Source organism: Peromyscus eremicus, chromosome 2 (assembly GCF_949786415.1).
Source record: "Peromyscus eremicus chromosome 2, PerEre_H2_v1, whole genome shotgun sequence".
Taxonomy (NCBI): domain Eukaryota; kingdom Metazoa; phylum Chordata; class Mammalia; order Rodentia; family Cricetidae; genus Peromyscus; species Peromyscus eremicus.
This window is the reverse complement of record NC_081417.1, coordinates 28,217,710-28,230,691: the sequence shown is the minus strand read 5'-3', so window position 1 is coordinate 28,230,691 and position 12,982 is coordinate 28,217,710. Positions and strand designations below refer to the sequence as shown.

At 46.5% G+C, this 12,982-nt stretch overlaps 1 protein-coding gene across 1 annotated transcript in view; it reads right to left on the bottom strand.

Moving 5' to 3' along the window:
• Window positions 1–2,037, bottom strand: part of Tpd52 (tumor protein D52) — a 91,110-nt gene extending 89,073 nt beyond the window's left edge. Inside the window, exon 1 of the mRNA XM_059253955.1 lies at window positions 1,944–2,037. Coding sequence (XP_059109938.1) covers window positions 1,944–1,962 — 19 coding nt within the window. The 5' untranslated portion in view covers window positions 1,963–2,037. The remainder of the gene's footprint in view (window positions 1–1,943) is intronic.
• Between the last annotated feature and the right edge of the window lie 10,945 nt (window positions 2,038–12,982).

The window sequence follows — 12,982 nt, the reverse complement described above, 5'->3', positions numbered from 1 at the left end:
CATCAGGTCCTCTAAGGCAGACGCACCTACACTGCCTGTTCAAAGGCCCTTTACAGGTAAAGTTATCTGCCCCGCCCAACACAGCCTTATCACAGAGAAAAGGAAGTAGGAAAGAAAGAGAAAAAGGAAGCAGGAAGCAAGAGACCGAAAAAGGAACCAGGGAGACAGAGGTTGGCAGCTGGAAGCAGTTGCCCAGGCCCTTTGCATCTCAGGCATCACTGTTGAGGACTGTGCCTTGCTGAGTACCTAAGTTCCCTGGGGTCTGGCTGATGAGACAGGCCGGAGGCCTGTCACAAAGGTAAAAGGAAATCCTAGCAAGAATAAGGCAACTGGCCTTCCCCCAAGGACCTGGGGATCCCACACTCTCCAAGGGGACAGAGTGCCCCAACTGAAAACCATGAGAGCATGCCAAGGAAGTATGTCACTCACAGAAAACACTTGAACATTGTAAAGACTCCCTTTACAAGTCCTAGCATTAGGAACTTTAAAAAGCAAGTCCTATAAAAACCACACAGAGTGCATTAGCCTGCTGGAATGCTGCAGTGGCACCAGGGGCTGAGACAGCTGCTGGGCGAAAACACATCCTCCATTACAACAGCCACCCAGACACCTAAACCAAACGGCCATCTAGCGCACTTGAAAGTCGCAAGCTGTTACCTAAAAACATCAGTATGTTAAACGTGGCGATGCACAAACAGGTCCACACACAAACACGCATAGAGCACACACACACACACACACATACGTACCCTGACACAGTGTGCATGAAAAGTCAGATGAAATAATGCTGGTTTATAAAGGTGTCCTGGGGTTTTCTAACACAAACTTACTAACTCATTGACCTACAAAGGGCAAGTTACCTGTTAACTCAGCCAAGCACACAGGCTCAAAGAGGGAACACACGTTGTAACCCCCAAAAGCCAAAATCTAGACAGCATGTGTGCGTGTGTACACATACACGAGTGGCAAACTTATGAGCATATAATATACTGTATGTTAAGGCTTATAAGCGCACACAGTGAGTGTGAAAATAAAAGGATGGGTTACTAGGTTAAAGAAATCTATCTTACAAATTAATTCTAAGTAAAACACGGTTTTATTTACATTTTTAAAAATTCATGCTTGAAACTCATACCAAAGGCAAACACCAGCGGCAAGTAAGCAGAAAATGAGGTGTTCTACCGGGTACACAACAGTAATGGTTCCTGAACACTGGGCATTTTCTTCAGCATTTGCATACTCTTCTCAAGCCTGCCATCCATACCAGCTTCTCAGCAGAGCCCTTCAGTGTAGGCAATACTTCAATTGAAAACCATAACCTACTCTGGCCACATCTCCATTACGATTCTATTCCGGGCAATTTCACTTGAGTTGCTGTCTTACGAAGAAAAAGAAGACAGAGCTGTAGCGCACGAAACCCGATTCACCTGGCTAGGAACAAGACCCAAACCATGAAAGCTCCCTTCCCCCAACCAAGCCCACAGGCAGCACCCTACAGTTTGAGGACTCCTGGCATGACGAATATCTACATCCAAACACTGTGGCCATGGGCTCAAAGGCCACCAAGAATCCTAACTGGCAGGCAGGAAGTCTTCTCAAGTCATGGTCCCATCCGAACGCCATCACTTCCAGGATCCGGCGGTGACCCTGAGGCCAGGCGCTGCCTGAGTGGCCCTCCCTGCGCGCATCCCAGCACCTCCGCGGGCTCCCGCTCCCCTTCTCCTCCCGGGCACACTCGCGGACACTCGCACGCGATCGCGCACACTCGCTCGAGCACGCCGGGGCACACTCGCTCACACTCAACGCTCCAGCGACGCGGCCCCTTTTCCCGCTCCGCGCTCGTGAGTGGCTCCCAGGCGCGGCCACCGAAGCGTGCCGGGTCGGGGTCGCCCAGACGTCGCTCCGAGGCTCCCGGGGGCCGCCAGGAGCCTCCCACCGCCTACCTTGCTCGCCGCGGTCCATGTCTGTGCCACCTCGCTCCCGGCGCTCCGCCCGCCGCGCTCCTCCGCCCGCCGCGCTCCTCCGCACCGCTCCGCGCTCCGCCCGCGGCCGCCCCGCGCAGTCCCCACCCCGGGCGTTGGCGCCGCCCTCCCGGGAGCCGGTCCCGGGCGTCACCGACCACCTGACCGCGACCTGTGCGCTCCGCCACGTCGGCGCGGGTGGTGGCGCTGGGCAGGAGCGCAGAAGGTCGGAAAAGGCCGGGGAGGGGCTGGGAAGGGAAGGGGACGCCCAGGCTGTGTGCAAGCAAGCAGCTGCGAGCCGGTGGCGTTTGCACTTCGCCAGCAAGTTTGCGACGCCGAAAGTTTCCTCCCAGGCTTCCGGCCTCGCGACTGCCCCTTTCTCCGCCCCTGTGCACCTGCTGGAGCGGAAAACACTGTTTGCAAGGTGGAACAAGTCATCTGGGTGACTTAAATTAGTGTTCCTGAGCTATAGCCAACCATACTTGACTCAGAATAAATTCTCATTACTCTGGACGTGATGTTTATATGTATATATGTAAATATATAATACATATATATATATATATATATATATATATATATATATATATATCCGCATGAAGGTAAATTTGGCATGGAAGGAAATTTTATAATATGAAATGAATTTGAGCTACAGATGTCTGGGGATGCAGCTTAGTGTTTAAAATGTAGGCATAGCATGTACAAAGATGGTATTATTTGAGACCAGCATGGACAATATATATAACAAGATGAAAGACCCTGTCTCAATTTTTAAAAAGAAGACATGCCTTATCCCTCATCTCTTGAAGAGTTTACATACTCGTTCATGTATGTAAATTTTCTCGCTCTCCTTCCTGTTTGGGAACCCCGTGTTGCACAGCTGAACTACTGCCCAGGCAAGTCCTTGTAGCTGGGGATAGCTCTCCAGGCATGAGCAAGGTTTGCTAGTTGGGGCCTATGTGTCATCAGAGAGGATGGAGCCTCAGCTGAGAAAACGCTTCCCTGAGATCCAGCTGGAAGGTATTTTCCCATTTAGTGATCATCTGGGGAGGATCCAGCCCACGGTGGGTGGTGCTATCTCTGAGCTGCTGGTCCTGGGTTCTGTAAGAAGGTGGGCTGAGCAAGCCATAGGAAACAAGCCAGAAAGCAGCACCCCTCCATGGCCTCTGCATCAGCTCCTGCCTCTAGGATCCTGCCCTGTTTGAGTTCCTATCCTGACTTCCCTCAGTGATGAACAGCAATGCTGAAGTGTAAGTCATATAAACCCTTTCCTCCCCAACTTGCTTTTTGGTCATGGTGTTTCACAGTAACAGAAACCCTAACTAAGACAAGGTTAGCTCAAAGAAACTATTTAGAAAAAAAAGACAGAGATCCCTTCTTGGCTGCATGCAAAAGAAAAACAAAAATTTTAGCACTGGGCAAACAGAAGGAGGACCACAAGTTTGGAGCCAGCCTGGTCTACATAGGGCTACCATGTCTAAAGAGAGAGAGAGACCATTATTTTCCCCTTTACCTACAGGTGTGATGGACATGGTGCAGATATGAGGAAGAAAGCCAGGAATGGCCGGCAGAGCCAAAGGACAGAAAGGACCTGGTCACCTAGACCTGCTTCTACCAGAGAGAGATCAATACCTGCTTTGTAAGGCCACTGCTATTCGGGCTCCTGCTACATGGCTCAAGTGCAACCCTGATACATCAGGGCATTTTGTGACCTATTCTGCAAGCCTGGAATGGCGGTGCACACCTGTAGGCTCACTACTGAGAAATGGAGGCAGTAAGATCAGGAGGCCATGGTCACATTTGGAGACATCAACATTTAAAGTCAGCCTGGGCTCCATGAGTCCCTGTCTCAAAAACAGAGACAAGGGGTGGGGGATGTAGCTTAGTTGGGGGAGTATTTGTCTAGCATGCGTGGAGCCCTGGGATTACAGCTGTGTCCCACCCACATTAGGCTTCCACGGGATCTTACCGTGTGGCCTAGGCTGGCCTCAAATTCATTATCTTCCATTATCAGCCTCACAAGTAGCTGGGACTACAGACATGCGCCTCAGCATCCAGGGAGGTACTTCTATAAGCTAATCCATTGCTGAAATGTCTTTGTTTTTCACTGCTGAAATCTCTACAAAAAAAAAAAGTAGTTTTTTTCCAAAATATTAACTGAAACAAGCATAAGTATTGAAGAGAATAGGAAAGAAGTTATAGACTGCTGGTATGGATGGCTCATTTATATAGGGATGGATTTTAGCATACACAGGATCCTGGGCTTGTTTCCTGGCCCTGTCACCAAATAAATAAATAAAAATAAACATTATACAAGTGAAAATTTGGTACTCTGCCTGCTGTGGGATGGTCTGTATGTCAAATGTGTTGCTCTGATTGGTCAATAAATAAAACACTGATTGGCCAGTGGCCAGGCAGGAAGTATAGGTGGGACTAACACAGAGGAGAATTGAGAGAACAGGAAGGCAGAGGGAGACATTGCCAGCCACCATCATGACAAGCAGCATGTGAAGATGCCGGTAAGCCACGAGCCACATGGCAAGGTATAGATTTATAGAAATGGATTAATTTAAGATGTAAGAACTAGATAGCTAGAAGCCTGAGCCATTAGGCCAAAGAGTTTAAATAATATAAGCATCTGTGTGTTTATTTTATAAATGGGCTGTCGGACTGCTGGGGCTTGGCGGGACCCGCAGAGAAAACTCTCCAGCTACACTCTGCCCTCATCATACATACCTCCCCAACCTGAAAGCTGTCAGAAAGCATACAAAATATAGTGACATCTAGATGCCTTCTGCAGTGATACCCCTGAAGTTTGGAGCAAGGGGTCTGACTTAGTAAGGTCTCTGTTACTGTGAAGAGACATCATGACCACAGCAACTCTTACAAAGGAAAGCATGTAATTGGGGCTGGCTTACAGTTCCAAGTTTTAGTCCATTATCATCATGATGGGAAGCACGGCAGAGTGCAGGCAGACGTGGTGCTGGAGCAGGAGCTGAGAGTTCAACATGATCTGCTGGCAGCAGGTGTGAACTTCCACACTGGGTGTGGCTGGAACATCTAAGACCCCAAAGCCCGCCACCAGTGACCATTTCCTCCAACAAAGCCACACCTACTCTAACAAGGCCACAGCCCCTAATAGTGACACTCACTATGAGCCTATAGGGGCCATTTGGGGGGGTGTTGGTTTGGTTTGGTTTAGTTTTGGTTTTTCATGACAGAGTTTCTCTGTGTTCAGCTCTGGCTGTCCTGAAACTCACTTTGTAGACCACGCTGGCCTTGAGCTCGCAGAGATCCTGCCTCCTGAGTACTGGGATTAAGGGCATGCACCACCACCGCCTGGCTGGGGGCCATTTTTATTCAAATCACCACAGGTACCAGGAGAGGCCCTGGCTTTCTCTGGTTCTCTCCTCATTAGACCATCAGCTGCCTCTTGACCACACTTCCAGCCCAGAGGGACCATCACAAAGCTTATCCTAGGAATGAGGCCAAAAGTCCTGACAGTGGATGCAGGCCCACCAAGGCAAGAGATTTCAGGATGCATGCCTGAGGAGGGGTCATGGTCTATAGAGAGGGGACAGTTATGAATAGGGGCATCTGTTTGCAAATGAGGCCTCCCTCCCCCATAGAGAGGCACTGGTAATCATTTTCTAAAGTCGGGGCCCAGTGCTGTGGCCTCACAGTGGCCTGAACCTAGAGTTTCCAGATAAAATAGAGGGCACCAATTTCAACTGGAATTTCAAGTAAGTAACAAGGTTGGTTGTTCATTTGTTTTAGTGTTAGTGTATCTCCTGTAGTATTTGTGATCTATTTTACTGGAAATTCTTGTTTATTATTCACCCAACATTTTTATACATCCTGTGTTTTTATTTGCTAAGTGTCACAGCCCTAGGGCAGTCCTGACTTGCTGACTGATCAAAATCAAAGCACCTCAGAGCGCAGTTTTGGAAGTCGTCATCATCCAGGGGAAAGACTGGCCTTCCCCACTTGGACTGTGGAAGTTCAAGGGGCTGAGAGGTTAAGAGATCCAAGAAATCAAGATCAGCTTTGGAGAGAAATCTATTGAATGTCGTATAATTAACACTGAATTGCTTAAGACAATAGTATAGCTCTCTGATTTACTCGTAGGTGTATAAAAGACTATGAAGATGAAATGAAGAAGTTAAAAATGTACAGAAATGGGTATTGGCAGGAAAGAGTACTTAACACTAATGGAAGTCTGACATGCAATCCCTAAGTAGTAACAGGAAACGATCTCACAGCATTGATCTGGGCTATGTTAAGAAAAGCCATAGACCACTTAACCCCCTTGCATGTTCTTAAGCCCCTCTGAATTCTGGGTATTTATCAGCCTCTATTATGAGAGGGGGAGGGGAAGGAAGCCCAGGTGAGACACAGCCCCTTTTTTTTCTCCTGAGCGTTCACCATTGCTCTTAACAAGGGTTCTCATTTTCCCATCTATCCTGAAGATGACCCAAGGGTATACATGTCATCAGCTATTTTAGAATCAACGATAATATAGTTAACAATACTTTTTCTTATTTTGTTTCAGTGCTTGGAAATGAATCCAGACTACTGCTCATGCTAGGCAAGGGATATAGCAAGGGAGCTACATGCCCAGACCTGGATTTGCGTCAGTGTCTCACAGACCATTTCACTGTTGCAGGGATGAAGGTTAGCTTTCGCAAGTATCAGTGTTCCTCCTGCACAGACAGGGTAGGCGGACTGCAAGTGCAGGGTCAGTGCTGAGTGGCCCACCATGCCACCGCTCAAAGGCAATGCCACGAGGCCAGAGACACAGCTGAGTCAGCGCTAAATGCCTGACTTACACCATCACTAACTTGGGCTTCTCACCGGAACTTCTCTGGTTCATTCTCCTCATCTCTAAAATCTGTAGTCATGCGCTACAATGAAAAAAACACCAAGTACCAAAAGTTTTAAAATTTATTCTATTGACATAAACTGTATATACCATTAAATTCACTCTTTGGAAAGCTTGGTGGTTTTAAGTATCTCCCAGCAAATATCCATGCTGGCTCCTCCCCAAGGCTACTTAAATTACAGTGAGGTGATAAAACCACAAGGACAGAGAGCGTGCGCAGAGCTAAGTAACGATAATTGATCTCACAGAGCTGAGCAAGCCAAACGCTAAATAGTGGAGAACGCCAAGAAGAACCACATATACACGACAAATTTTAAAAAATTAAAACACTCAGGACTTGCCAACAGGAGCCTGTGGGTACAAAAAGAGAGTTCAAAACAGGAGGGTAAAACCAAGCATGGTAGGAGCACTCAGGAGACAGCAGGAAGAGGGTCAGGAGTTCAAGGTTATCCGTGGCTATATAGCAAGTTCCAGGCCAGCCTAGGCTACATGAGGCTCTGTCTCAAAAACAAAAAAAGCAAAAGCGTGGCCTAGATAGGAAGGAGGGCAGTCCTCCCTCCCCCCCCCTCCCTCTCTTCCTCCCTCCTTCCCTCTCTTTATCTACCTATAGCTATCTCTTTCTTCCTCTCTTTCTCTCTCCCTCTCTATCTCTTCCCTTTATGGTAATATTTTATTTATGCTGAAATGTGATTTTATTTGTATGTTAATAAAAGTGCCTTGGGGTCAGAGCTAATAAAAAACCATTTAGCAGAAGTCTGGCAGTGGTAGCATGATCACATGACAGGCAGACCTCTGTGTGTTCATGGACACCACCAGCGTGGAGACACACGACTTTAATCTCAATACCAACCATAGAGACCTGGAGGTATGTATAGACAGGCAGTGACAAGGAGGTCATGTGGTTGGGTTTACAACCAAAGAGAAGGCAGAACAGAAAGTCAATAAAAAGACAGACATACAGGAAGTAGGTCTCTTTTCTGGGGGGGGGGGGGGAGAACGACAGCGACAGCGAGGGGTAAGAAGGCGGTCTTAACTCTTGGCTGCTGCTCGATCTCTGGGCTTTTAACTCTGCATTCGTCTCTGTGTTTCCTATTTAATAAGACTGTTCAGAATTACATCTACATCCCTCCTACACACACACACACACACACACACACACACACACACACACAGATACAGAGAGAGAGAAAGAGAAAACAAAGAAGAAAACAAAGGGATTTGTGGTTGTTTGAATGAGAATGGTACCCATAGGCTCATACATTGAAATCCTTGGTCCCAAGTTGATGGAATTGCTTGGGAAGGATTAGGAGGTGTGGCCTTGTTGGAGGAGGTGTATTACTGGGAGGTGGGCTTTGAGGTTCCAAAAGCCCTTCTGAGGCCTAGTCTCCCTCCAGACCTGATGTAAGCTCTCAGCTACTGCTCCAGTGCCATGCCTGCCTGCCTGCCACCATGCTTCCCACCATGATAGTCATAGACCAGCCCTCTGGAACCGTAAGCAAGCCCCCAGTTAAATGTTTCCTTTTATAAGTTGACTTGGCTACTATGGTGTCTCTTCACAGTCATAGAATAGTAACTAAGACATGGTTTCTCTGGGGAAGAATCTGGACAATCCCTTTCGTCCAGTGAGTACAGAAATTCATTAACAATACACATTACTGGTGCTGAGGTCCCCAGCCTCCTCTGCTTGGTCCCTGAATCTGGATAACAAGCCCTACTTAGTCACTGAAAATGAAGGCTTGAAAGGCATGCACATCATTTCTGGGTTCAGGCAACCCAAGGGGGAAAAAAGAGGTAAAAAGGTTGCTGCAGAGTAAGCCAGTTCACTGTGCTCCCAAGCCCATGGTCCGAGTCCCACCCACACAGTCTAGGAGACTGATCTGCTTTTTAATGGTCACAGTGGGCAGCCAGGAAATAACAGACAGCTCATGAATGGAAAATAGAGACAAAAATCACAATTAAAAAAAAAAAGCTTACAGGAAATAAACTATACAAATTGAAGAAAATAAACAGACTTTTGAAGTTGTTATTGTTATATTCAAGACGACGAAACATCCTTCAGTTGGGTGTGTGACTCAGTGGTTTTGTGTGTGTGCTCAGCAAGAATGCACAAAAATACATGGATCCGGCTAGGCGTGGTGGCCCACACCTTTAATCCCAACACTCAGAAGGCAGAGGCAGGTGGACCTCTGAGTTCAAGGCCAACCTGGTCTACATAGTCACTTACAGGACAACCATAGCTACATAGAGAGACCCTGTCTCAAAAATCAAAAACAAAAGTTGTGCCTAATCCTCAGACTCTGTCAGAAAAACAACTTTACAAGGTAAAGCTGGAGATGCTAAGATAGGGAAACTATAATAAGGAAGTTAGCCTGAATTATTGGGTTGATGCGCACAATCTAATGACATGAGCCAGGCATAGAGGTGTTGTGGTGTATACCTGGAGTCCTGGCTCTAGAAAGGACAAAATGAAAAATAAAAAGTCTCTTGTGGCTGGAAGCTGAGAGACGCCACAAAGCAAGAGAGAGAATAGAAAACATGGGGGAAGCTGGCCCACTGTTACTGTTTGATGTGTCTGAAGATGGACGAAGAAAGCCATGAGCCAAAGATGGAAGACTAGTGGAGACCAGCTGGAAACTAGAAGAGCTGACTCACAGTCATTGGAAATCAACTTCCACCAACACCCTTAATAAGCAAGAAACTGGATTTTCACAAGTGTCTCAAGGAAGCATGGAGCCCTCCCAGTCAGTGCCTTGTTTTGTGCATGGCATCCCACTGATCTCAGAGCTAAAAGAAGATGATACATGTGTTTCAACCTACAATATGAAGTAAATTTCCAAGAGAGGAGATGAAAAATAGAACTGAAAAAAACAGAGAAGAAAAGTACAAGACTGATCCAAGAGGTTGGATCCAAGAACATCCAGAAAAGAGTTAAAGAAGAGAGATGGAGGAGACACCCAGAGGAAAAGCTTCAGTAAGACCATTCAGTGAAACTTCCCCCACAGGATACAGAATTTCCAGATTGAGAGCATTCACTGAGGACCCAGAGTAAAGGACACACCTATGAAACTCAGAACAATGGAGACCAAGGTCCTACAGTGTTAGAGATGACGGAGAAGTCATACAGTCGAGGGAATAGAGTTTAGTTATGCACACATGTCGATCCAGCTCTTGGGAAATGGAGACAAAAGGGAGTTCAAAGTCATCTTCAGCTACACAGTGAGTTCAAGACCAGCCTGGGGGTACATGAGACACCAAATAAAGAGGTGAAACACGAATAAGAAATACCAATGCACTTCTGTAATCCCAACTCTTGAGAATTTAGGCCAAAGAATTGCTACAAGTTCAAGACCAGCCTGGACTGCATAGCAAATCCTCATCTCAAAACACCAGGAAAAAAACAAAAACAGAATAACAATAATTCCAGATTTCTAAACAAGAAGCTTAGCCTTCATATACTACAGGAAAGTGATGCCCATGTTTTCTCCCATGTGAAAGAGACGTCAAAGGTGGAGGATGGTGAACAATTACATCAAAGATGAGTCTTCCTCATTCATAATGAAACTGGCAGGCACCTCCTTCGATGCTAGAGGAGGCACCAGTAATGCATGCTTCTTAACAGAAGTTTTAGAAGGATATCAAAGTAGAAGAGAACTATATAGAAAGAAGGGGACCATGGGAAAGGAAGGGGGGAACAAAAGAAAGCAACGGGCAATTAGCATGACTACAATTCTTTACATGGCTGTAATGAACATGTCACAATGAAGCCCATTATTTTCTACAATTTACATATGCAAATATGTACATATATTTACATATTTTCATATATATATATATATATATATATATATATATATATATATATGAAAAGTAAAACAACCAAAAACACTGTTCATTTTTATAAAGCAATTTTAGGCCAGGCATGGTGCTACACACCTTTAATCTCCAGCACTTGGGAGGCAGAGGCAGGAGTATCTCTGTGAGTTCAAGGCCAGCCTGGTCTACAGAGCAAATTGCAGGACAGCCAGTAGTACCACTGCCTGGACCCTCCAGGCAGCACCTAGAGTATGCAAAAAAATCCACAAATGCAGCAAGGACTTTTTCTATCTGAGGGGTAAGAAAGGAAAGAAACAGATACTTTCTGATAGTAACTTTCTCTTTTTACTTCATCTTGAAAAATCTCTCTGAAAAATCTCTCTGTCTCCTCGTAGCTACATCTTTTTTCACATTGCTAGATCTCTCTCCACACAGCTTTCTCTACACAGTTCTCTCGCCGAAAAAATTCTGGACAAATATCTGAGTTACATTTAGAGGGTCACATAACATTCCTTGAGTAAACATTTCTTGAGGCATGTAGGCTGAGCACCCAGAATTTTCCAATGGGGAGTGACATTGAAATTCAGGACCAAAGCAATAAACAGTTAGTTGGCTAAACCTTGAGGAGTTAGGAGTGTGTGTAGAGAGTCAATTGTCTATTAAAGTTGCTTCATGCCTGACCTTGGTTCAACAGGCACTAGGAAATCTGTTCTTGTACAATCATGTGCAGGGGCAACTAGTCTGCTTTAAATTTATTTTGAGGTCTTTAATCAGCCAAATGTGTAAAAAGCTGCCTTTGTAGCTGAGAACACTGCTATATTCCTATGTCAGTATGAGCCATGAAAAACATCCCAGTATTATTTCTATTCATCAAAAGTATACAGCTTAAGAAGAAATAATTTTTTCTGACCATCCACAGATATATGTGCCCCAAAAGTACAAAACACACCACCAATGGGCTGTGGAAAGAACCCCACAGCTGCTCTTTTTAGGGAGGAATTGTGGCAGTACATGAGAAAATTATAGACAGAAACAGCCAATTTCCACAGCCGTGACCATACGGTCTTCGCCTAGTGGGGGTCCCCATAAGAGAGTTATTCATCTGGTGGGTCGACTTGTTGAATATTATTTGGCATGTGCTGTATTTATGTTATGGCTCGTGATAAGTCAGGAATAAATAGAGAGACCCCTTCTCAAACAAACAAAACAAGCAATTTTAGTTGAGTTAAAAAACTAAGGAAACAATGAGTGAAATATTTTAATTAACTCTCTTTATTCCACAGGTGTCTTAGGACTATTCTGGGAAATCCTAATTCCTAATAGCCAGCTCCCTAGCATCTCTCCATAGATTTTATCTTTAGAAGTCACTATTTTGCACAATGGTCAGTCCTAGAGGCACCTGGGTTCCTGTCCATGCTCCTTCCTCCCAACTCATCTTTCTGAGAATGAAACACACAAGGTTAAATAAGTGCATCAAGGGCTATGCATATTTCCCAGGCAAGTGAAAGCCGTAGGCCGTTCAGGGTCCTCATGGCTCTGGGCTGGCTGGGGACATCCACAGGCCCACCTGGTACCACAAGGTAAACGCCATTATGATAAGCAAATATATGGTGAAGAGAAGAGAAAGAAAGAGAAGTGAATGGGTTTGTGTGCTGTGGAAAGGGACAGAACCGAAGAGGCAAAGGCATGGGGAACAGGCTGATGTGGGTGGCCAGCTTGCCACCTGGGCCCATGGTAACATCCTGACAGCCTGAGCTGCTGCCAAGAGCCATATCTGGGTCCACCTGTGTTGACATCCATAGCCCATGTTCCCACCAAAGGCCACATGGATGCCCAGGGCCTGGGGCTGGGCCACTACTCGAGGCCGTGTTAGCGTCTAAGGGTCATGCTGCTGCCGGGGCCAAACTGATCTGGGTGGTCTGTGCTGCCACTGGGGCCATGGTGACGTCTGTGCCCAAGCTGCTGCCAAGGACCATGTCTGAGTCCTTGGTCCTCCTGAAGCTGAGGACTATGCTGATCTCTGTGGCCCAAAATACCACAGGGGCCCATAGAAACCATGCGATGCCATGGAATCCGAGGGCCATGCTAAGCAGGCACCCCCCACCCCTCATCATGGGTGTGGAAGAGCTGGCTCCACCCCTTGCCTGAGAAGGGCAGCTGGAGCAGCCTGGACTGACCAAATCAGCTACCACCCAGACCTACAGCCAGGGCTTTGAGTTGACCCACCCCAACATCTGTCCCTTCTATGGCCTGCGGGAATGTGAAGGGAACCGTAGCTGCAGGATCTCCGTGACTTGGGGCAATGGCAGGATATCCAGGAGTTTCA